The sequence below is a fragment of the Mus pahari genome, chromosome 12 (assembly GCF_900095145.1).
Source record: "Mus pahari chromosome 12, PAHARI_EIJ_v1.1, whole genome shotgun sequence".
In the NCBI taxonomy this organism is placed as follows: domain Eukaryota; kingdom Metazoa; phylum Chordata; class Mammalia; order Rodentia; family Muridae; genus Mus; species Mus pahari.
In genome coordinates, this window is record NC_034601.1 from 80248833 (window position 1) to 80272465 (window position 23633).

At 37.8% G+C, this 23633-nt stretch overlaps 3 protein-coding genes across 3 annotated transcripts; 2 read left to right on the forward strand and 1 right to left on the reverse strand.

Moving 5' to 3' along the window:
- The first annotated feature begins 523 nt into the window (after nucleotides 1-523).
- Nucleotides 524-691, forward strand: LOC110329356 (keratin-associated protein 20-2-like). Its single transcript, XM_021208938.1, has one exon. The coding sequence runs from the start codon at nucleotides 524-526 to the stop codon at nucleotides 689-691; it is 168 nt and encodes a 55-aa protein (XP_021064597.1).
- A 6443-nt stretch (nucleotides 692-7134) lies between these two features.
- On the forward strand, nucleotides 7135-7302 carry LOC110329351 (keratin-associated protein 20-2-like). Its single transcript, XM_021208933.1, has one exon. The coding sequence runs from the start codon at nucleotides 7135-7137 to the stop codon at nucleotides 7300-7302; it is 168 nt and encodes a 55-aa protein (XP_021064592.1).
- Nucleotides 7303-23244: 15942 nt separating this feature from the next.
- LOC110329352 (keratin-associated protein 20-2-like) lies at nucleotides 23245-23403 on the reverse strand. The gene has a single exon (XM_021208934.1). It carries the CDS (start codon nucleotides 23401-23403, stop codon nucleotides 23245-23247), a length of 159 nt encoding a protein of 52 aa, XP_021064593.1.
- Nucleotides 23404-23633: the final 230 nt, after the last annotated feature.

The window sequence follows — 23633 nt, forward strand, 5'->3', positions numbered from 1 at the left end:
GGAGAGGAGAGGAGAGGAGAGGAGAGGAGAGGAGAGGAGAGGAGGAAAGAAGGAGAGAAGGGGAGGGGAGGGGAGGAGAAGAGAAGAGAAACAGAAGAACTGTCTGGTGGCATATTGGGAATATTAGATGCAAAATAATATAAGCAGGAAAATACTATTTTAATAAATTGTACTGCATGAGTCAACCAGGTCATATGTCTTCAATAAACTAAAAGTAAAGAGTAATATAATACTAGACAAGCTGTTGAAAATGGAACCACAATTTTATGCCAGATACATCATTATTTTACGATAGAATTATGACATAGAAACACAATTATCTCAGTTATGCAGCCTATATATCCAGTAATTCACATAACTTGTGGTGTTCTCTGAGGCATAGTGAAGAGATGTGTGATAATACCTGTGGTTTTCCCTCCCAAACATCTCAGTGTATAAAAGGCTCTTAACAGATGGTTACACCCAGACTCCGACTCAAAGAACATACTACCAGTCCACAACTGAACAGTGTACTTCTGACACCATGTGTTACTATGCAGGATACTATGGAGGCCTGGGCTATGGCTATGGTGGCCTAGGTTATGGCTATTGCTGTGGCTGTGGCTGTGGCTATGGTGGCTATGGTGGCTATGGTTATGGCTGCTGCCGCCCACTGTGCTGTAGAAGGTACTGGTCCTGTGGCTTCTACTGAGGGGTTTCGACATCTGCTCAGTCTATTGGGTATAACCTGCTGTCTTACTGGAAGACAGTTCAAATCAGGAATTCTTAAATATCTTCCAAAAATTCCAACATTATACTCAACTCTGGGGAAGATGAGGGAAAAGCAGCATTTCTGTCTGGAATGTGTGACAGCTTGCAGAGGGCTTCAGAATCCTTCTAATACTTATTAGACCAAGATTCTGTGTGGGAAATTAACATGTGATTACAAATAAACTATTTCTTTGAAAATACTCCTTTCCTGATGTTTTATTAATGTCTATTGGTTTGGTATGCATGCTTAGGTATATGTGTCTACTTTATCACTCATGTGTAATAGTGAATAAGTGAGAGAAGAGTAAAGAAGAGAGAATAAGAAAAAAGGGGAGAATCAAGGAAAACATTTTGATTCAAGATTTATATATTGATAGATATTTTGTGGGGTTTTTCATTTATTTATTTATTCACTTTACATCTTGATTGCTGCCCATCCCCCCTCCTGGTCCTTCCCTCACAGTATCACTCTCCATTCCCCCTCCACTTCTCTGAGAAGATGGAGATCCTCCACCCTTGGAATCCCTTACCCTGACATATCAAGTCTCTGCAGGGCTCGGTCTATTCTCTCCCACTAAAGACAGACAAGGAGGACAAGTTAGAGGAAAGGGACTCACAGACAGGAAACAGGTTTTGGACAGCCTTCACTCCAGTTCCTGGGGAGCCCACATGAAGACCAACCAAGCTGCACATCTGCTACATTTGTAAGGGGGCCTTGGTCCAGACCATGTATGTCCTTTGGTTGGTGGTTCAGTCTCTGGGCCTCCAAGGGTCCAGTTAGTTGATTCTGTTGGTTTTTCTGTGGAGTTCCTTCCCACTATTCTTACATAAGACACCCTAAGTTCCATCCAATGTTTGACTGTATACCTCTGCATCTTTTCAATCGGCTGCTGGATGGAGCCTCTAAGAGGACAATTTACACTAGCCTTCTGTCTGAAAGCATAATCAAGAATCATAAATAGTCTTAGTGATTGGTGCTTGCTCTTGGGATGGGTGCTTGCCCTTTGGATGGGTCTCAAGTTGGGTCAGTTATTGGTTGGATATTTCTTCAGTCTCTGTTCCATCTTTATTCCCGCATTTCTTACAGTCAGGGCAAATTTGGGATTCAAATTTTTGTGGGTGGATTGCTATTTTTATCCCTCCACTAGGGTCTTACCTGGCTACAGGAGATGGACACTTCAGGTTCCAGATTCATACTACTATGAATCTCAGCTAATGTCACCCCCATAGATTCCTAAGAGCCTTCCCCATCCCAGGTCTCTGGCACATCCTAGAGATTCACCCACCTCCCCACCCCTACCAGCCACTGATTTCTGTTCATTCTACTGGCTCCCTGGCTGTCTCTCCACACACCTGATCTGGAACATCCCCAGTTTCCCTCCCACCTAATTCCATCCCTCCATCTGCCACTCATGACTAGCTTATTCCCCATTTCAAGTTGGATCAAATATCCTCACTTGAGGTTTCCTTCTTGTTTAGCTTCTTTGGATCTGTGGAGTGTATAGTGGGTATCCTGTATTTTTTGGCTATTATCCACTTACAAGTGAGCACTTGCCATGCATGTCTGTTTTGATCTGTGTCACTTCACTCAGGATGATATTTTTAATTCTATCCATTTGCCTTAAAAACTCATGATGTCCTTGCTTTTAATAGATTGATAGTATTCTCTTATGTAAATGAACCACATTTTCTGTATTCAGTCTTTAGTTGAAGGGCATCTGGGCTATTTCCAGGTTTTGCCTGTTACAAATAAAGCTGCTATGAACACAGTTAAGCAGGTGTCTTTGTGGGATGGTGGAGCATCTCTGAGTATATGTCCAGGAGTGATGTAGATGCGTCTTGATGTAGAACTAACCCAAGTTTTCTGAGAACTGCCAGATTGATTCCCAGAGTGGTTGTACCAGTTTGCAATGCCACCATCAATGGAGGAGGGTTCTCCTTTCTTCACATCCTCACCAGCATGTGCTAATCCTTGAGTCTGTCATGTTAACCATTCTGATGAGTGTAAGTTACAATCTCAGGTTTGCAATTTCCTGATAACTAAGCACATTGAACATTTCTTTAAGTGTTTCTCAGCCATTTGAAATTTCCTTGTTGAGAACACTCTATTAAGCACTATAATGAGTTAACTGAGTTATTTAGATTTTTGATGTCTAACTTGAGTTCTTTGTATATTTTTAGATATAAGCCCTCTGTCAGATGTAGGGTTGGGTAAGATTTCCTCTAAATCTGTAGGCTGACATTGTGTTCTATTGACAGTGTCCATTGCCTTACATAAGCTTTTTAGTTTCACGAGATCTCATTTATTAATTGTTGGTCTTAGTGCTTGATCCACTGGCATTCTGTTCAGGAAATTTTTTTCTGTTCCTAAGAGTTCAAGGCTATTTCCCACTTTCTCTTTATTAGATATAATGAATCCTCCTTTATGTTGATATCATTGATACACTCAGACTTAAGTTTTGTTCATGATGGTAAATATTGATCTATTGCCATTCTTCTACATGTAGATATCTAGTTAAACCAGCACTATTGGTTGAAAATGCCTTCCTTTTTCAATTGTATGGTTTTGCCTTCTTTGTAAAAAAATCAAGTGACTATAAGTGTGTATGTTTATTTCTGGTTCCTTGATTCATTCTATTAATCAAACTGTCTGTTTCTCCATCACTACCAGTCAATTTTCTTTACTATTGCTCTGTAGTACAGCTTGAAATCAGGGATGGTGGGGATTCTTCCAGAAACTCTTCTATAGTATAGGATTGGTTTACCTATCCCGTTTTGTTTTTGTTTTTCTATATGAAATTGAAAATTGTTCTTTCAAGGTCTATAAAGAATTGTATTGGAATTTTGAAGGGAATTATATGAATCTGTAGATTGCTTTGGTAGATGGCCATTTTCACTATGTTAATCATATCCATGAGCATGGGAGGTCTTTTCATCTTCTTATATCTTCTTCAATTTCTTTCTTCAGGGACTTGAAGTTCTTGTCATACAGATCTTTCACTTGCATGGTCAGAGTTAAGCAAGATATTTTATATAATTTGTGGCTATTGGGAAGGGTGTTGTTTCCTTAATTTCTTTCTCAGCCAGTTTATCATTCATATAAAGGATGGCTACTAATTTTTTAGTTAATTTTTTATCCAGTCACTTTAATGAAGGTGTTTATCAGCTGTACAAGTTCTTGGTAGAGTTTTTGAGGTCACTTACGTCTATGATCATCCAGTATCTGCGAATAGAGACACTTTGACTTCTTCCTTTCCAATTTGTATTCCCTTGATGATCTCCATTAGTTGTTTTGTTGCTCAAGCAAGAACTTCAAGTACTATCATTAAAAGATAGGAAGAGTGGACAGCCTTGCCTTGTCCCTGATTTTAGTGGAACTGCTGTAAGTTTCCATGTACTTTGATGTTGTTATTGGGGTGCTAGGTATTGCATTAATTGCGTTTAGGGATGTGCCTTCTATCCTTGATCTCTCCAAGACATTAACACGAAGGGCGTTGTATTTTGTCAAAGGCATTTTCAGCATCTAATGAGATGTTCATGTGTTTTGCTTTGTATTTTTCAATTAGTTTATACAGTGGATTACATTGATGGATTTTCATATGTTGAGCTACCCTTGCATTACTTGGATGATCATCATCATAATCATAATGGATGATGCTTTTAATGTGTTATTGAATTTTGTTTGTGAGTATTTTATTGAGTAGTTTTGCATCTATGTTCATAAGGTAGATTGGTCTAAAATTCTCTTTGTTGTGTTTTGTTTTGTTTAGGTATCAGGGTGACTGTGGCCTCATACAATGAGTTTGACAGTGTCCCAGCTGCTGGGCTTTCTGGGGTTTCAGCAGGCAGGAGATTATGGTGGGGGTATATCACCTGGTTCTTCTCGGTGGCAGCAGGCTTCCTGGAAGGCAGGCTGATCTGTGGCCCAGGGAGTATAATGAAGATCCAGGTTTGTAGCTAGCGGTATGGATTAGAACATGGAGCACAGAAGGGACAGTGTGATAAACACTTGGATTGTTTCCACAGTGCTGCTATTATAGTACTGTCACAAAGAACTTGTTGCTAGATTGCATACCCCTGTCATGAAAACTTTTCGCCTGCTGCCTAAGTTTTCACAAGAAGCAGAAGTTATATCTATGAGTAATTTGGAAGGGGTCTATATGGTGCTTCCTCTAATGGCTGTTATCACACTATTCTCAAAAATGTACAGGGGTTATGTTCCTTTCTATGTTTTCTAAGACCTGTGTGCTATCTAGTTTTATGTCACCTTGACATAGCTAGAGTCACTAGAAAGGAAGGAATCTCAATTGAGAAAACCCAACTCTAAGGTGTTTCCTTAATTAGTGATTGATGTGGGAGGTCCAGATCATTGTGGGTGTTGCCATCCCTGGGCTGTTGGTCCTGGGTTTTATAATAATGCAGGCTGAGCAAGCTATGAGGAGCAAGCCAGTAAGCAGCACCCCTCCATGGCCTCTGCATCAGCTCCTGACTCCTGGTTCTAGCCTTGTTTGAGTTTGTGTTCTGATTTCCTTAGATAATGAACATTGATGTGCAAGTGTGAGCCAAATGAAAGCACTCCTACCCACTTGCTATTAATCATGTTGTTTCATCACAGCAATAGGAACTATAACTAACCTATTTTCTCTCTGTAGCCATTTAATTAACATCAAACTCATTGTAACTTTGACTTGAAATTTTGAGACAATGGTGAAATAGAACTTTATTTTACCCTTTGGCTATCTACAGGTTTCTTTTGATAGATGTCAATTTAAACCTCTAATCATTTTAATATAACTATTTTTATTGTGCTGTTTACTTATAGACTCTGTATATATTTTAGTTACTAATTCCATATTCTTTAACAAAAACTGCTTAATTATTTTTTAGTTATTTTTCCATTATGTGAATTGTCCTGCTGTGCAGAACCTTCTTAACTGGCTACAAGACGACTTTTGCGTTTTCATTTTTTATACCTAAGCTTTTGAACTCTCATCTACTCATGTCTAAAAGCAAGCAAAAAAACTCTTACATGTGTGATCTTATATGAGTTGTGTGGCTTGAAGTTTATGTTTATTCCTTTCATATGAATTCTGTTTTCAGTTGTGCTCTCAAGAACAGTTCAGGCATATGTTATTTATTTCTTTATCTATTTATTTATTTATTTATTTATTTAACTTTTCATCTATTCACTTTACATCCAGTCACTGCCACTATCTTGGTCAGCCACTCCTACAGTATTCTCATCCTCCTCCCCTTCTCCTCTGAGCAGGTGAAGTGCCCCTGGGTATCCCCCCACCTTGGCACTTCAAGTATAGGGTATAGGCATGCAGCTTCATGGCTTTTCTCATAGTTTGGGAGATTGTAACTAATGTCCTAACACGTACATACCAAGTACTCGTACCACACTAAGTTATCTTACCAGATATTGGATGAACATTTAAAGTAAGATGCCACTGATTGATTTTCAGGTCTAAGAGTATATGCAGATCATGATGTTTTAAAAATTAAACTTAGAGCTGGAAACATTGCTTACTGATTAAGAGCTCTGAGTACTCCTACCAGAGGACCCAGGTTCAAACCCCAGCACTCACTGTTCAAATCACAACCCTCTCTTACTCCGTTTCTGGGATATGCATAATCCACAACTGATACCTTCATGCACTACACCTACACAATAGACATAAATTCAGCCAAATTGAACACATAAATAATAATATAAGTTTTTAAATTAAGGTTTAATCAAAGTGGAATGTTGGATCCCACACGGACAATTTCTGCACATATAAGGACATTTTATCTTCCAATGGTTTTAAAACCACATGCAGAAAAAAACAAGGTACTTAGGAATAAACCTTAAATTCACATAAGATGAAAACTCGCTTCCAATTACGTATAATGTAAACAACAAATAGCTCATTCATCATGAGCAAGGCTTCAGAAATGTTGTCCTACAAATAAGTTCATTACAAAGTAACAATACCAACAATGGAAAAGAAAGCACAAAGACCTTCCTGTGGCCTAGGCTACAAATGGAAAAATGAGAAAAGTAGTCTGTGATATATATATCATCTGACAAAATCATGTGATGTATTCACTAAGCTAGAAGAATAGTGCCCTGGAATCTTGAAAATGGAAGGATTTCCATGATTTAACCAGGAGACCCTGAGGTAGGAGCACAATTATCTCAGTTATGCAGTCCTGTCTGTCCAGTAAAGCATGAAGCTCATGATGTTTTCTGAAGCATAGTAGAGAAATGTGTTACACTATAATACCTGTGGTTTCCCCAACGACACCCCAGGTGTATAAAAGGCCCCTGGCTAATGGTAACACCCAGACTAAAAGAACTTATTCTTGTCTTCCTCTGAACACTCCACTCCTGACAACATGTGCTTCTATGGCAGCTACTATGGAGGCCTGGGCTATGGCTATGGTGGCCTAGGCTGTGGCTATGGCTGTGGCTATGGCTGTGGCATTGGTGGCTATGGTGGCTATGGTTATGGCTGCTGCCGCCCACTGTGCTGTGGAAGGTACTGGTCCTGTGGCTTCTACTGAGGAGTTTCTGCACCTGCTCCACCTACTCAAATCTCTGAGTCAAAGCACCTCCAATATCCTAATAGCAGAATCATTTTAATGGCCTCTAAAATATATCTATATTATCAATTATTTGGAGGAAAATGAATAAATCCAACTTGTCTAACTTTGTTTCATATTTATCAATGATATAGTATGACAATCTGTAAAAAAAACATTTCTTCTGAAATTGTGCTTAATAATATGTGGTCTATATCAAACTTGGCTCTCAATGTATATATAAAATAGATTTGCATTGTTACATAAACCATATTTGTGGCAAACATTACATGTTCTAGTCTACAACAGTATCCCAAACATATGTATGAGTTTTCATAAGTTGCATGTGCATGTTTGTCTCTGGGGATGAGAAAGGAGACAGGAAACTGTCCGTTTGTGATCATTATGGGAGGAGACAGGAGAGAAGTCCAGAGGGCCAGGAGAATGTACAGAAATATTAAGCTGTGGGGGTAGGGGGCAGAAGGAAACCTCTAGAGTGTCCCAGAGGCCTGGGATATAGGAGGTTCCCAGGGCTCAGTGAAGATGACCTTAGCCAAAATGACCAGAACAGTAGGGAACTGGAACCTGAAGAGACCACCTCCTACAGATAGAAAGATTTCTCAGTGGAGGGATGAGGCCACACACCCATCTTCAAAATTTTTAACCCAGAATTGTTCCTGTCTAAAGAAAATGCAGGGACAAAAATGGAGCAGAGGTTGAAGGAAAGGGCATCCAGTGACTGGTCCAACTTTGGATCCATCCCATGATCAGGCATCAAACCCTGACACTAGTACTGATACCACGTTTTGCTTGCAGACAGGAATCTGGTATAGCAGTCCTTTGAGAGTCTCTACCAGCAGCTGGCTGAAACAGATACAGATACTTACAGCCAACCATAGGACTGAGGTCAGGGACACCTATGGTAGGGTTAGGGGAAGGAACGAAGGAACTGAATGAGATTGCAACCCTATAGGAAGACTAACAGTAACAACTAACTGGACTTCTCAGAGCTCCCAGAGACTAAGCCACCAACCAAAAAACATACATGGACTGCTCTGCAGCCCCTGGCACATATGCAGCAGAGGACTTCCTTGCCTGGCCTCAGTAGGAGAGGATGCACCTAATCCTGTAGAGATCTGATGCTCCTGCAAAGGGGAATGACAGAGGCAGGGAGGACAGGGAAGGGGATAATATTTGGAGTGTAAATAAATAAAATGATTTAATAAATAAAAATACTAAATTTTAAAAAAAGAAAAATATTCCCAAAATTACCTTCTCAAATAAAATAAAATAAATAAAAATGATAGGACAAAATATCAATTATTACAAACAAACCATAAAAGCTTATATTTATATGTTTTTGAATATCTACCATTTCTTCTCTGTGCTTTAATTTGTTTTAAAACAAGTATTTTTCTTCATATCTGAGTAGACATGTTGATGAGACATTATGTGTGCACTTTCTTACATTACTAAGAGACACAATCTTACATCATATCCCTGGATCCTCTGGCTTGTTCAACCTTTCTATACCTTCTTCTATAGTGATACCTGAGCCTTTTGGGTGCAGGAATGTTTTATAGATCTCTCCATTAAGACTGGCTCTTCATTTTGATTGGTTGTGGTTTTCTGTAGTGGTCACCATCTGTTACAAAGAGATGATTCCTTGATGAAGATTAAAGACAACACTTAGCTTGTTTCTATAGTTATTTTTTAAATTTTTTTTTATTGTTGCTTTGGGAAATTATATTGTATACCCTAATCTCACCCCTTCCAAGACCTGTCATCTCTGCCCTCTACATTTGTCACCCCTAAAAGGATATTAAAAAAATAAAAATAAAAAGCTTGCTGATCCCTTCCCCCGCCCCTGCTCCCCTACCCACCCACTCCCACTTCTTGGCCCTGGCCTTCCCCTGTTCCTTTTAACCCCCGTGTTCTCTCAAACCTGTCTCAGTTATCTTGTCTCCAGTTCAGCCACCTGTCTGCCACTTTGCTCCTTCTTTCCTGCCTCTGTATCACATATTTGTTAGGCATAGTAACAAATGGAACTGTGGTGTGTCACACAGTATATCATTTTGCCCAAATAGCTTTGCTTGTAAATGATTATTGATTGCAAGGAGTTGTTGATCTGATTCAAGACATCTGGTTTCTGCTTAAACATCAATGCTGGTTCCTCACTGAGACTCCTCTCAGCTATTCTGCTGTTGCCCCAAATTATGGAGATCCTGAGGTTAGGGTGCAGCTTTCCTGTGCCCTTGAAACTGCCATCTTGTGCAGTTGATGAGTGGTGGGGCCAGCTCTCCTAAGTGTGGTGGTCAGAGAAAGATTAGGACAGCTCCCACATGTTCATGCCATCGGGACAGCTCTCCTGAAACCCACACAACTGACCAATGCACTTGTCAGAGTGGACAGGGAAAAATCCAAGAGTCCTCAACCTTAAACAAGCAATATATGCAAATGGAAAACTCTGAAAGTGCCAAATGGTCATTTCTGAAAGCACACAAACAGTTAAAACTATAATGACTGAGCAGATTATAGCTAGAAATATACATGTATACACATATATTCATGCCACAATAATGAATGAAAAAGAGTCCATAAATCGGCAGGATAGTGAAGAGGAGTATGTAGGAGGGTCTGTAATAAAGAAAGTGAAGAAAGAAAAGTTATGATTATAATCTCAAAAATTATATATATAAACAAGTATTTTCTACAGTAGCTGTACTTCACACCAGAACATTTCCATTCTGTGTATTTGTATGCATGTGCCTTTCATAGCACCTGTGCTTGGATTTCATACATAAGAGCCCTATATCATGAAATGTTTCTCACCTTTTAAAATATGCCAAGCAGAAAGTGACCCGTTCGTTTTCACACTGAAAGCATCAGCACAACTAAAGCACGACTCTGGCTTACCAACAGAGCTCAAAAGTATGGCTTCCAAATATACCTTTTTATTTAAAATACTTAGAAAACCACACACATTCTCTAGAGTGTGATGAGTTTATTGAAACCATAAGAGAGTTTATCAGTCTTTAAATAAACATTAGGATGTTTTAATTTTACCCATTTGTTCATTGTTTTTCAAATGTGCAGTCTTCAGGTTCAGATATTCCCAATCCAATCGCTTTCACCTTTGGCATAGTCATGTTTCACTCAGGAAACTCAAGATGTCAACATAGTGTTGTGTGCAGTGCCCCGGGGACTGTTGATAAGGACACCATGAGTGGACATTAGTATGCACATTTGCAGTGGTCTTCCTACCCTTTCATTCTTTTTCCCTGCATGACATGTCCTCAAAAGATGCCAGTTTGAGGACAATAATAAACTCATTGAGCGTGTTTTAAAAAATCAGTCTAAAACTTGAGTTAAGCCAGTTGGCCAAATCCAACTGACCTAGAGAGACATAAACTGTAACTGTTAGTGCCACACACTGAAGTTTCTCCAGCTTGTGTGTCAAGTCAATTGCTGATGGAACCATTTTCTCAGCCCCCTTCCATCCACTCTTGAAAGCCACAAGAAGGTCTGCCTGAGCCATTTCCAACTCCTCAAATGGATCCAAGCTGTGGGTCTACAGAATGCCATGTGCTATTCCAGGAAGTACTACAGTAGTCAGGGTGACAATTATGGTTCCTAGACTGGGACTAAGCTGTGAAATGCCAGCTTCCGTCTCCATTGGCTGCAGAATATTCCAGTCCTATTGAGTTCTGCTGAGAAACTTCCAGAACAGTGTAGATGATTCAACTGCCCCTCCTCTGAATTTTAATTAGTAATTGTGAAATACCATCTTGTTGCCTCCCAAAGTCAGGTAATGAAAGATAATATTCCTAGGGAGCACTAATGTAAATGTATACATTTAAGTAAAGTGCTTTCTTAATATACTGATATCATAACCAATAATTACATTAAGTTTTCTGAATTATAGTACTTTCCACAATGTGAATCTTATTTTCCATGCTTTCATCTTGCTGACTTTATCCATGTTTTTTGATAACAGGCTGGTTTAGACAGCATCCCACAGAGCCCAGGCAGGTTTTGAGCTTTGTGTTTGTGATCTCTTACCATATCTAGCTGATGTTCGTTCTCAGCTCCTCAGACTCGGAACATTTAAACTGAAACACATTTCTTTGTTTCTGCACAGCCTAATTTATTTTGGAATTTATTTTGTTGTGCTTTAAATATATTTCTATTGAAGCTACATTTGCAATCATGGGAAACTATGAAATTTGATGATATTTCAGATAATTCATTCCATTTTTATTAAAAAGGAATAATTCATTTCTATTTGACTTTTAATATATTTCACATAAAATAAGAATATAAATAGTGTCATGTGGAGCTCTTTATTATGAGAACATCTTTTCCAAATGAAATTTTAGCTACATTAAATTTACGTTCATTATAAAATACCATCAATGAGAATAAAGATCCCAGTTTACCTGACTTTATGAAAAGTTATGTGTTATAACCTCATTAACACAGTAAAATGACTTTATTTCATTTTCTCTAAAATCCCAGATATTTTTCTAATATCCTGTTTAATTTCCATGTCTTTGTGATATGGATTAGTAAAACAATTACATTAATAATCAGTGAAACTGAAGCAGAAAATAACAAAGATAAAACAAATAGAAATCAGATAACAAACTGATAAGGAAGTTCTCAGATACCAAAATTACTTAAAATATGAATGATCTAAATTCACCAGTAATGGGATGATAGCAATAATCAGACAGGAAAATATATATCATCCAACTATATGCAATTTATATATATAACTCAATAAAGAAATGACTTCTTAGATTTACTTTAAGTAGCACAAATACTATTCCATACAGAGATTAATAAAATTAGAATAAAATCTACTTTGATGAAATGTTCTATTCAGAAGCATACAGTTTATTATTGTCTTATGTGAATTTGGCACAAGGCATTGATCTAATATCCAGACATTTGTAACTGCTACATTTTGGTTGTCATCACCAGTGCGGTTGTAAATATTTCTGTCCACATTCTTGTAAATATACTTGTTTATATTTTACCTTCTATACTAAGGGAGACTGTCTGTGCATAGCCCATTCCCCAAGGCCCCTTTTTTAGTTCCCACAAGAGACAGTCTCATGGCCATAGAATTAAGCTTAGAAAATTATTTTTCCTCCTTTTCTGAAAGCTTCAGTTGTTCTACACTGTAGCGAATGACTCAGTTTAAAAATGGTTTATTTTCTTTCATGTTGGGGTTAGTTGCCTTCATGTGTATTGACTTAACATTTCTCTGATAAGGAATCTGTATAAAACACTTTTATATTCATTGTCCATTAAGAGTTAAAACTTAGAATGTGTGTGTTTTGTGTCCTTGGGTGACCTTTAAGCAGTTGTCTAGCTGTCTTTCATGCATTGAATAGATTTATTTAGAAACCCTTTTTACATTTTTATTCTTTTCTCATACACTATATCCTAGCACAGTTTCACCTTCTTCCATTGCTCCCAATCCCTCCCTCCCATCACTTCTCCTCATTTTCCTGTCAGAATAAAAGTACACCTCCCAGACATATCAACTGGACACAGCATAACAAGTTACAAAAAGTTTAGGCACATAACCTCTTATCAAAGCTGAACAAGACAACCCAGTAGGAGGAAAAGGGTCCTCAGAGCAAGCAAAGGAGCCAAAGACAACCTCATTCCCTCTCTTGGGGGTCCCACAAGAAGACCAGGCTAAACACCACAGCATACCTAGAGAACCTAGCTTAGATCCATACAAGCTCCCTGATTGTTGCTTCCGTCTCTGTGAGTCCCTCTGAGCCCTGCTTAGTTACTTTCTGAGCCTTGTTCTTCTGGAGACCTTGACTTGTTGGTGTACTGTTTTACATTTTATTGGGTTCTTATAGCTCTCACCCTTCCAACCTTTATTCCTCCAGAATCTTTTCCAAACCCCCCCCACATACACACAACACTATATGGGAGAGAAAGAATGTTAGAGGGAAAAGAGTATGTAGACCTCTTTTAATTTCCTCCTGGTGATTAAGGGTGTTGAGTTTCTTCCGCATAGTCGGGTTATCTCCAACTCCTTCTCAAAATTGCAACAGCAGCAATAAGAAGTAGCAGGGGTAGTGCTTTCTCAGAATCCTCCCAGCTCTCCCAGAGCTGTGGAGACCCTCTCCAGAGTCCCCAGAATTAAACAATCTGCAGCTGGCAAATACCATGCCCCTGCTAGTGCATGAGGCAAATCAAAATCACCTGCTGTGAAGCAACCTCTTATTCCACACCTGGGAATAAAACAAAAATATATTCACATAACATAGCTGGGTTTTAAAGAAACCAATATTCTCACTACATCAGCTCTCTTGAATTGGAAGATGCGTGGACTGTGTTCATCTCACAATATTCTTCTAATCTCTTCTAAAAGTTCTATCCATTTATTCTAAATTGTGTTTATTTTGTGTGATTTATTGTAAACAGAACTTTATAAATTATTAGTGCATTTAGTGATATTTAGTCACAAGATAATCCTATCCTCACATGAACTCATGTTACTTATTTTATCCAATACACAAAATTAAGTGTCTATATGTTGCTATAAACATTGCTTTGAGGTGACTAGATTGATAGTTGAGTAAGAGCATCTGTTCCCTTCCCATGAGGACCTGAATTTAGATGCCACCATCTGCAATACAGAGATGTGTGTGGTCTCTATCCCCAGGAGGGAGAGGTAGAAACAGGAGTATTACTGGCATTTGCTATCCTATTGCCAGGCTCAGTGAGAGACCCTACCTCAAAGCAATAAGGTGGAGACTCAGAACTAGGCACTCAACATGTCTGAGGGACCATAAGCACATATCACACACACACACACACACACACACACACACACACACACACACATTCACACACAATCACACATACATACATGCACACATGCGCAATTGATTTTTAACCCTACAAATGTTTACCTATAATACCTTCTTTGGGATTATTTGCTTTTAAGTCTTGGGTAAGCTGCATTGTGACTTTGCATTTGATCTGTCTGAAGGCAATTATTTCAATTTTGAAGATATGATTATTTTATCATTTTATTATTTCCATACCTTTCTAAAATTAGTTATGTGTGATTAAGATTGTGTTGGAAGCTTGCTTATTGCAGCTTTTTCTTAGCTTTGTAACTACTTCCTTACTTGAAAACTAATGTCCTCTTATCAGTGAGTACATACCATGCATTTTAGGGGGGTCTGGGTTATCTCACTCAGGATGATATTTTCTAGTTCCATCCATTTGTCTGAAAAATTCATGATGTCCTTGAATTTAATAGCTGAGTAGTATTCTAATGTGTACATGAAACATATTTTCAGTGTCCATTCTTCAGTTGAAGAATATCTGGGTCATTTCCAGCTTCTAGGTATTACGAATAAGGCTGCTATAAACATAGTAGAACATGTGTCCTTGTGATATGGTGGAACATCTTTTGGGTGCATGCCCAGGAGTGGTATACTAGGTCTTTAGGTAGAATGATTTCCAATTTTTTGAGGAATTGCCAGATTGATTTCCAGAGTGGTTGTACCAGTTTGTAATCCTACCAGCGATGGAGTAGTGTTCATCTTTCTCCACATCCTCACGAGCATGTGCTGTTGCCTGAGTTTTTACTTAGCCATCTGATTGGTCTTAAGGTGAAATCTCAGGATTGTTTTGATTGGCATTTCCCTGATGACTAAGGATGTTGAACATTTCTTTAAGTGCTTCTCAGCCGTTTGAGATTCCTCAGCTGAGAATTCTCTGTTTAGTTCTGTACCCCATTTTTTTAATTAAGTTATTTGGTTTTCTGGAACCTAACTTGAGTTCTTTGCATATTCTGAATATTCAACCTCTATTGAACACAGAATTAGTGAAGATCTTTTTCCAATATGTAGGCTGCTGTTTTGTCTTATTGGCAGTGTCCTTTGCCTTACAGAAGCTTTTCAGTTTCTTTGAGGTTCCATTTGTCAATTGTTGATCTGAGAGCATGAGACATTGGTGATCTGTTTGGGAGATGTTCCCCTAAGCCCATGCATTTGAGGCTCTTCCCTACTTTCTCTTCTATTAGATTCAGTGCATCTGGTTATATGCGGAGGTCCTTGATCCACTTGAACTTGAGCTTTGTACAAGGTGATAAATATCAATCAATTTGCATTTTTAAACATGCTGACAGCCGGTTGAACTAGCTCCATTTGCTGAAGGGGCTTTCTTTTTCCGGCTTTATGATTTTGGCTTCTTTGTCCATAGGTGTGTGGGTTTATGTCTAGATGTATTTAGTTTATTTACACTTTTTACACTACTGATACATGGATATGAGATATATGTGTATGCATTTACCAGACCATTACTGTTTTATCTTTTCTCAAGATTTTCATGTCCCATTTTCCACTTAATCAGATATTTTATATCCTATTTTTCTCTTTTTTAAACATTTTTATTAAATTTATATATATATATATATATATATATATATATATATATATATATATATGGTAAAAGATGTTTTGTATAACAGTTATTTATTTAGTAAAAGAAATTGATTATATTTATTTATTTGGTATGTGTATGTATATAAATGCCAGAAAGACAGAGAGAGAGAGAGAGAGAGAGAGAGAGAGAGAGAGAGAGAGAGAGAGATCAAAAGAAAACATGAAGGAATCAATTGCCTGTTTCCACTGTGTGAGTTCCAGGGATCGAATTCAGGTTTTCTGGCTTGGTAGTGAGGTCCTTGATACCCACAGCCATCACCCTGGCTTTATTTTTCTCGCTCTTGAATTGAAAATTATATGTTATCTTATTACTAAAATTGTCATTCAATAAAGAATAAAATACAGTTCTTTTAGATTATAGCTTAAGATAAATTAGCACTGTATCATTTGTGTAATTGAAAGACTGCCACTATGAAATTTTATATTTTATTCTACTCTTTGGGTTCGTGGCTCTGTACGTAGTTTGGTACCCCATTAACATGAAGAAGAGGATGACGATGCTTTATATGGAGATACTGATCATTATTTACTGTGAGAGTCACTACTCTCTTATTTCGTGATGGCAATTTTGTTTGTAAATGAAATAATTTTCTTCCCATGTGACAAATTCCTTTCAGCGTATCTTTTAATATATCTGATGCCAAGAAATTTGTTATGTTTGTGTGCCTGGAATGATTGTTAGTTCCTTTCTCTTCATAAACATTTTCAATGATAACTATTTAATTAAGCATTTTAAAATGCAATGTCTAAAAACAAATCAAATAAATTTAGCCTTGCAACATAATTAAATTCCAGCATTAGTTTGCACAGTTTTATAAATTGTATATCCTCAGTACTGGTGTTTGCATGCCAAGATGATGGTAATTGAACTTAGAAGAAAATAGGGAAACATTTTCAGTAATTCAGGAAAGAAATGTTTCAATTACAAGAAATTCTGTAGGAGAAAAAAAAAAAGGTAAAATGGGTTTCCTTCACTGGTCAGAAATCCTCTAACTCAGCCAGTTAGAGGGCAGAAGAGCTGCAGGGATCTTTGAGAATAAGCAATGACTTAGGTAAAAGCTAACAAACTGCCAAGTCCCATATGGTCTCTCTGCTCTTCTGAGATAATACAGCTTTCTCCTCTTTTAGCCACTCTTTTTCAATTTTGACCACGAGCCTTTTATCAGAATATTTATCATGAAATGCTTCTAAGAAAAGACTCTAAGAAAAGTAACTTCTCGTTCCCGTGGTAAATGAAAGTAGAAACAGGGAAAATAAGGAGGAGTGGTTTCAGAAAATGTTGTGTAGCAAGTTTCACTGGGAGACACAAGTACTGTAACACTTTCCGACACATATCTTAGGTGTCATTCTGTAGGAACTGTTTAGAGTAATAGAGTTAGATAAGACTTTGTCTTATTATAGAATAATATTTTAAAGATATGCATATGTTTACATCATAAGAAACGTAAAACTCCAATTGTACCTGTGAATGCACAAGAATATATGATAATGTGTACCATTATATAAAATAACATTTTCAGAAATATTTACCAAAGCAGTATATTTGAAATTATGAGATACCAATAAAGAAAATTAAAGATATATAAAAAAAGAAAAAATTCACATTTTCAATTACTAGGGTAATTAACTTCATTAAAACAATTATTGCCCAAATAATTCATCAAAACAATTCAGAAGGAGAAGAAAACTTATACAAAGGAAAATATATGTGTCTGATATCCAATTATTGATTAAATTTATGTGGAACACTGTAAGTAAAAAGTGAAATGAAAATAATCTGAATTAAAGTGAAAAGAGAACTAGAATACTTATTCATCAAAGAAAATGGGAAATCGGACCCACATGTCTGAGATCCAAGGCTAACCTCTGCAAATGAGAGAAAACTCAGGAAGGGCTGCGTTATCTGCCACCTCACCCAGAACAATGGCTTCCAGCTTTGTCCATTTTCCTGAAAACTTCACAATGTTTTTAATATCTGAAAATATTTAACTCTGTCAATGTAACACATTAACATATATGTAGTTATCACTCTTATGGTATAGAGTCTCTTGGGAATATGTGCAAGAGCTCCATTGATGGATGGAGTGATAGATCTATTTCTAGCACTCAAGGGACTTCCACCCTGAATTCTACAGGCCCCACTAGCATGCATTCCTAGCAGCAATGAATAAATGTTCCTCTTTCACCATGCCCACACTGGCATTTTTCATCATTTGTTTGTTCAGATGTATCTTGGGTAGGCTAAAGTTTTAAGGCAGTTTTAACTTTTATTTCCAGAGTACCTAGGAATATTGGATGGTTTACCTACATTTCTCAATCATTTGTGTTTTATCTTTTAAGAACTCTGTTTCCATTTCCAGATTTTAAAGTATGTTTTTGCTTTCCTGATTATATATATATATATATATATATATATATATATATATATATATATCTCAGCTGAAATTATTTTCCCATATTGTAGTAGGCTGCCACTTCACTTGAATGATGGTGTTCTTTGATGTACAGTAGATATTAAATTTCATGGACATATGTTTATTAATCATTGCTCTTGATGTCTGTGCAGCTGTGATCCTGCTTAGAAAGTCCTTCCCCGTGCCAATAAGTTCAAATGTAGCCTCAATTTTCTCCTTTGTTATGCAGAAAGTTAGTAAGAGGAGAGGCCACAGGGTCTGCAGAAGAAGGGACATGATGTGGGTATGTATTGGATCAAAGGGAGCTAATTATACTGTTGGAGTTTGGTGGGAAAGGGAACAGGGGATCTGAGGGCAGGCAGGGAACACAAGGAAGGATAACCAGTATGGCTAAGCCCAGACATGCTGTATTTCCGATCTATTCTAGCATATTCCAGCATATTCTAGCATATTCTAGCATATTCTAGCATATTCTAACATATTCTAGCATATTCTAGCATATTCCATTCTAGCAGTTTTGAGACAGAATGCACTTCCTGGTCACTGCCTCGGTCCAGGTATGCAGAAAGACCACCAACACAGTTTTCTGTTTTTCTCTGACTTTTTGAGGATTTCAGTGTCTATATTGACTAACCACAGTCAGATGAGTCGGGAAATTTCTATGTAAGTTTATACAATTGTACGGTGTTCAAAGCCATCCTCATGAGGTGTGCTCACTGGCTGGCTGAAGCTCTGCCTTTGCTTCATTTGCAAGCTGCACCTGGACCAGGGACCATCTCCAACTCTCAGCCTCAAACTGAGTGACCTACCTATGCGTTAGTTTAGCAAGCCAGAAAACTCGCATTACTTTGATTGAGTTTTAGTCTTCAGATGAACTTGGTCTTTGTTATAATTATTACATTCTTTAATTTTAAATTACAGGAAAAGGGGGGATATGAAATGTGGGGAGCCACAGCCCCTGGGTTCTTATAATAAACAAGTCCTTATTTGGCTGCTGCTGTTATCCCTGGTGATCATTGGCTGAGCTCGCTCACCTGTCAAAGCTACGTTGCCTGGTGTGATTGATTGGCGTGAATGCTTATATCTTGGGTTCTTGGGAGATGAAGAACGAAGCTTGCTGAATAAACTGCTGTTAGAAGAACTGGTGGTTGTGTCTTCCTTGCTGGTCGAGGGGGCGCGACAATGAAATACGTTAACTTCAGAAGTGATTATTTGTTAGCAGAGGAATGAAGATAATTATTTTGGTTCATAGTACGCCAAATGTTTGTTCCAGGCATGGTGGCACCTATAATCCTTGCACAAGGAAGATGAAAAAAGATGATCACCACAAATTTGAGGCCAGTCCCATTTATATAGCATGCTTCAAGCCAGACAGGGCTACAGAACAAGAACCTCAAAAACAAAAAACAACAACAGAAAAAGACATAAAATCTTATAAATTCTTTTATTTATAACTTATTAAAACAAAGCCCGTTGGGCTGGAGAGTCGGCTCAGAGGTTAAGAGCACTGACAGAGATCCTGAGTTCAGTCCTCAGCAACCACATGGTGGCTCACAGCCATCTGCAATGGGATTGGATGCCCTTCTTCTGGTACTCATATAAATAACATAAATAAAATCTTTTAAAAATAAAAATAAAATAAAACCAGAAATCTCTTGATTTAAAATAAATTATTGATTTATAGATGCTATATTACATAGACCTCTTTTAGTGCATTTGCTTAATTATATAGAGCTTTGCCTCACTTCTAAGAATGAAAAAGAAGCAGCTGATATTAACTTTAACCTTGAATTACATCCCTTTGAGCAGAAAACAAGACAGGCAAAGGACGGGAGTAACTGAGAATTCAAGTGAGTAGATGGTCCTAGCTGCTTGCTCTCAGAGATTTCATTAAAGGCATATAAATGAGGGCCACAACCAAAACCATTGCCCTCAGTTCAATCTCTTGATCCCATGGAGTGAAAGAAGAAAACTGACTCCTAAATTTCATCTGCTGATATCTAGACAATTGCTGTAGTGCACATATACCAACACAAACAGAATAAATGAATAAATATAATAAAAAAACCTTTACCTAAAGATATTTTGAAACATTCAGATAAAAATGTACTACCTAGGGAACCTTCTGTATATATGCATGTATACATACCTACATACAAATATAGAGTTTAAATGGAATTACCCTATGATCCCCCTTCTAGACATTACAGGACAATTAGCAAAAAGCCCAATTCTAGAGTTGGGTTTACTCTTTTGGAGCTATTAGGAAGGGAGGCCTCTTAGACCACCAAACATTATGACTTACTGCCAATGCTTTTGGTGACCTCCAGAATATGAGAGTATGACTTTTGCTGAACATGTAGTGCATTAGAGTTAGAACTTGGAGAAATCAGGCTAATTCTAACATTTAGGCCTCCTCCCTATGGCTAGCCTTCATAATACTAATAAAGGAGAAAAAGAATCGTGAGTCTTACCCAGCCATGAACTTAATCTGTGAACTTCAAGAATGATTGGCCCAGAAAGACACATCCACTGATGTGCCACCAATCACTGAAGTGACCAACCTCTTTGATTCCATTTCAGTCCTGCATCCCAAGATAAAAACTTATACTTGGCATTGTTATTGTACTCAAATATGTCACAGGCCTTTAGGAATAACCCAGTACTGCTACTATACAAAATAGCCATAGTATTAAATTGACTCCCAATGTCATTATTTATACCCATAAACTAGCTCATATCTAACTGTCACCAGAGAAACTTCTTTTAATGGTAAGAAACAATGCAGAGACCCATGAATGATCAAAATGCAACAGATAACAAACTGCAGAATGCTTTACTGGTCTAAGTGGGATATCTATATAATATAGTCTCTCCCCAAGGTTAAAAGATCATTTTAATGAGAACATAAAAGTTCTAGGAGCCAAATATCTGTAGATAACTAAGAGGAAACATTTTCTGGACATAGAACAGCTGTGTATAACAGTCCATAATACATATGCCTAACAAAATTCCATCACAAGAAGTAGGGTAAGCATAAAGTTCTACCTCAACATAAGGAGTTACAGGCAGTTGAAAGCATTGGGAGAGTCAATTTTCTTAAAGGGTATCGCACCTCCACCCTCCAGTAAAAGCCATGCAACCATGATTTACGGGTGACACATATTGTACTTAATGAATTTTTTAAAAAGCTGGAGTGGGGAGGAGGAGAGACTAGATACGGAAGGACTTGGGGTGAACATAATCAAAGTATGTTGTAGGAAATTCACAAATAATTAATTTAACAAGGACAAAGAACATTGTGGTTGACCATACCAGCTGACTTTCCATAATGAAAGAGCTGTAGAGAAAATGGGTGTTAGAGAACATGTGACAGAAAAGAATCTTTGGGCACTGTTGAGAGTGTGTATGATGTCAGACATTACAGAAACACTGGTGTAGACTACTGTCAAAATAGTCACAGAAATTATTTACTGCACCTCTGAAAATTTAACTAGTAGACAAAGGAATTTAGTCTCCAAAGATTGGTCTGAGACTACCAAATTCATTGTGGTCCTTTTCATGATAGAAAAGAGGTGGATTTAATGACTCTTGATGGCTTATAATTATACCCATAGATCAGTGTACCTCCCAACCTTCATCATGAAACTTGTTTCAGATGTTGATTGATACAGAGAACCAAAAATGATCAAAGTACAGAAGATAACAGACTAGATATGCCTACCTCTAAATATGGCATGTATATCACAGCCTATCCTACCAAGTATCAGAGATAATTAAGAAGGGCAATAGAAGGATCATGAGTTATAGAGTGGTGCATGAGTGTCCAGAAATAGTTTTTAATGGAGAAGTCAGGGCAGTTGTATGTATGAATTCACAGTAGCTGATACAGCATTCACAACACCTCCATAGGCTGAGGCCTGACAAAGTTCCAGCATGGTGATAGAAGTGACCATGAAGTCCCACTCAAAGATAAGGATCTATTGGTAGTTCATGGTTTCTGGAGAGAGAGCGAGTCAGATTTATTTAAGAATGCAGTCCTTGGTATATAGACAAAGATGCAATGGATGGGCATCTAACCAAGATGGGCAGCACAATTTGATTTTTAGGGATTGTTGTCGTTGTTGTTGTTGTTGTTGGTGGTGGTGGTGGTGGTGGTTGTGTTGTTGGTGGTGGTGGTGGTATTGTTGTTGGTGGTGGTGGTGTTGGTGGTGGTGGTGGTGGTTGTGTTGGTGGTGGTGGTGGTGTTGTTGTTGTTGGTGGTGGTGTTGGTGGTGGTGGTGGCGGTAGTGGTGGTTGGTTGGGTGGTTTTAAAAGAGTATTCAAAGTTGGATGAGTAGGGAAGGGGATATGGACTTGGGATGAGAGGAGACCAAGGGGAATATGATCAAATTATATTATTTGGAATTCTCAGAAAAAGTAATGAAAATAAAAACAAAACTAAATTTTTAAAAATGGGGGAGATAACACTTTACCCACCTCATTTCTATTTAATGGCAAAATCAAACTTAATTATAAATAAAATCCAATTTTGTGTTATTTAATAATAAATAAATGAGAACAACCCAAATGTGTATCAATAGATGTATGTTGAAAAGAAATATCTCCCTCTTCTTCTACTACTTTGTTTCCTCCCTTCCCCTCTCCTAATCCTCTCTCTTTTATCCAAACAACCTCACATATGTGACAAATTAGACACAAATACATAAACATAGATCCCAGAATGATGGAGAATTTTAAATACAAGCATAGTCAAATATTCTCAATGAAATAGTTTATTGAAAAGCATATGTTTTTACACAAAATTTAAGGGTCCAACTGGCTCCCATTTTACTAGGCATTATGTAGACAATGAAGAACTTCTCTGCAAGCTGACTTCCAGTCCAGCGGAAGGTGAGAAGACAGATGGCAGTGTTGAACTCAGGCAGTTTTGAAATTAGGAATTTCTGATGAGGGAAATTTTGTAGACAGTAAGACAGCAGGTTACAGCCAGTAGTCTGGGAAACTATAGAAATCCATCAGTAGAAGCCATAAGACCAATACCTTCTACAGCACAGTGGGCGGCAGCAGCCATAGCCATAGCCACAGCCATAGCCACCATAGCCACAGCCATAGCCATAGCCTAGGCCACCATAACCATATCCCAGGCCTCCATAGTATCTCCCATAGTAACACATGGTGTCAGTAAGTAGAAATAGATTACTAGTGTTCAGTTGAAGACAGAAGTAAGTTTCTTGAGTCTGGATGTCACTGATCATCAACAGCCTTTTATACACCTGGTCAGTTACTGGCAAACACCACAGGAATTGCAGCATCACATGTCTCCACTATGCTCCAGAAACATCACAAGTGTCATGTTTTATTGATATGCATGTCTGCATAACTGTATAATTATGCTTCTACATCA

Coding starts and splice junctions, on each gene's coding strand:
- LOC110329356 (XM_021208938.1), top strand. CDS start 524: ATGTGTTACTATGCAGGATACTATGGAGGCCTGGGCTATGGCTATGGT.
- LOC110329351 (XM_021208933.1), top strand. CDS start 7,135: ATGTGCTTCTATGGCAGCTACTATGGAGGCCTGGGCTATGGCTATGGT.
- LOC110329352 (XM_021208934.1), bottom strand. CDS start 23,403: ATGTGTTACTATGGGAGATACTATGGAGGCCTGGGATATGGTTATGGT.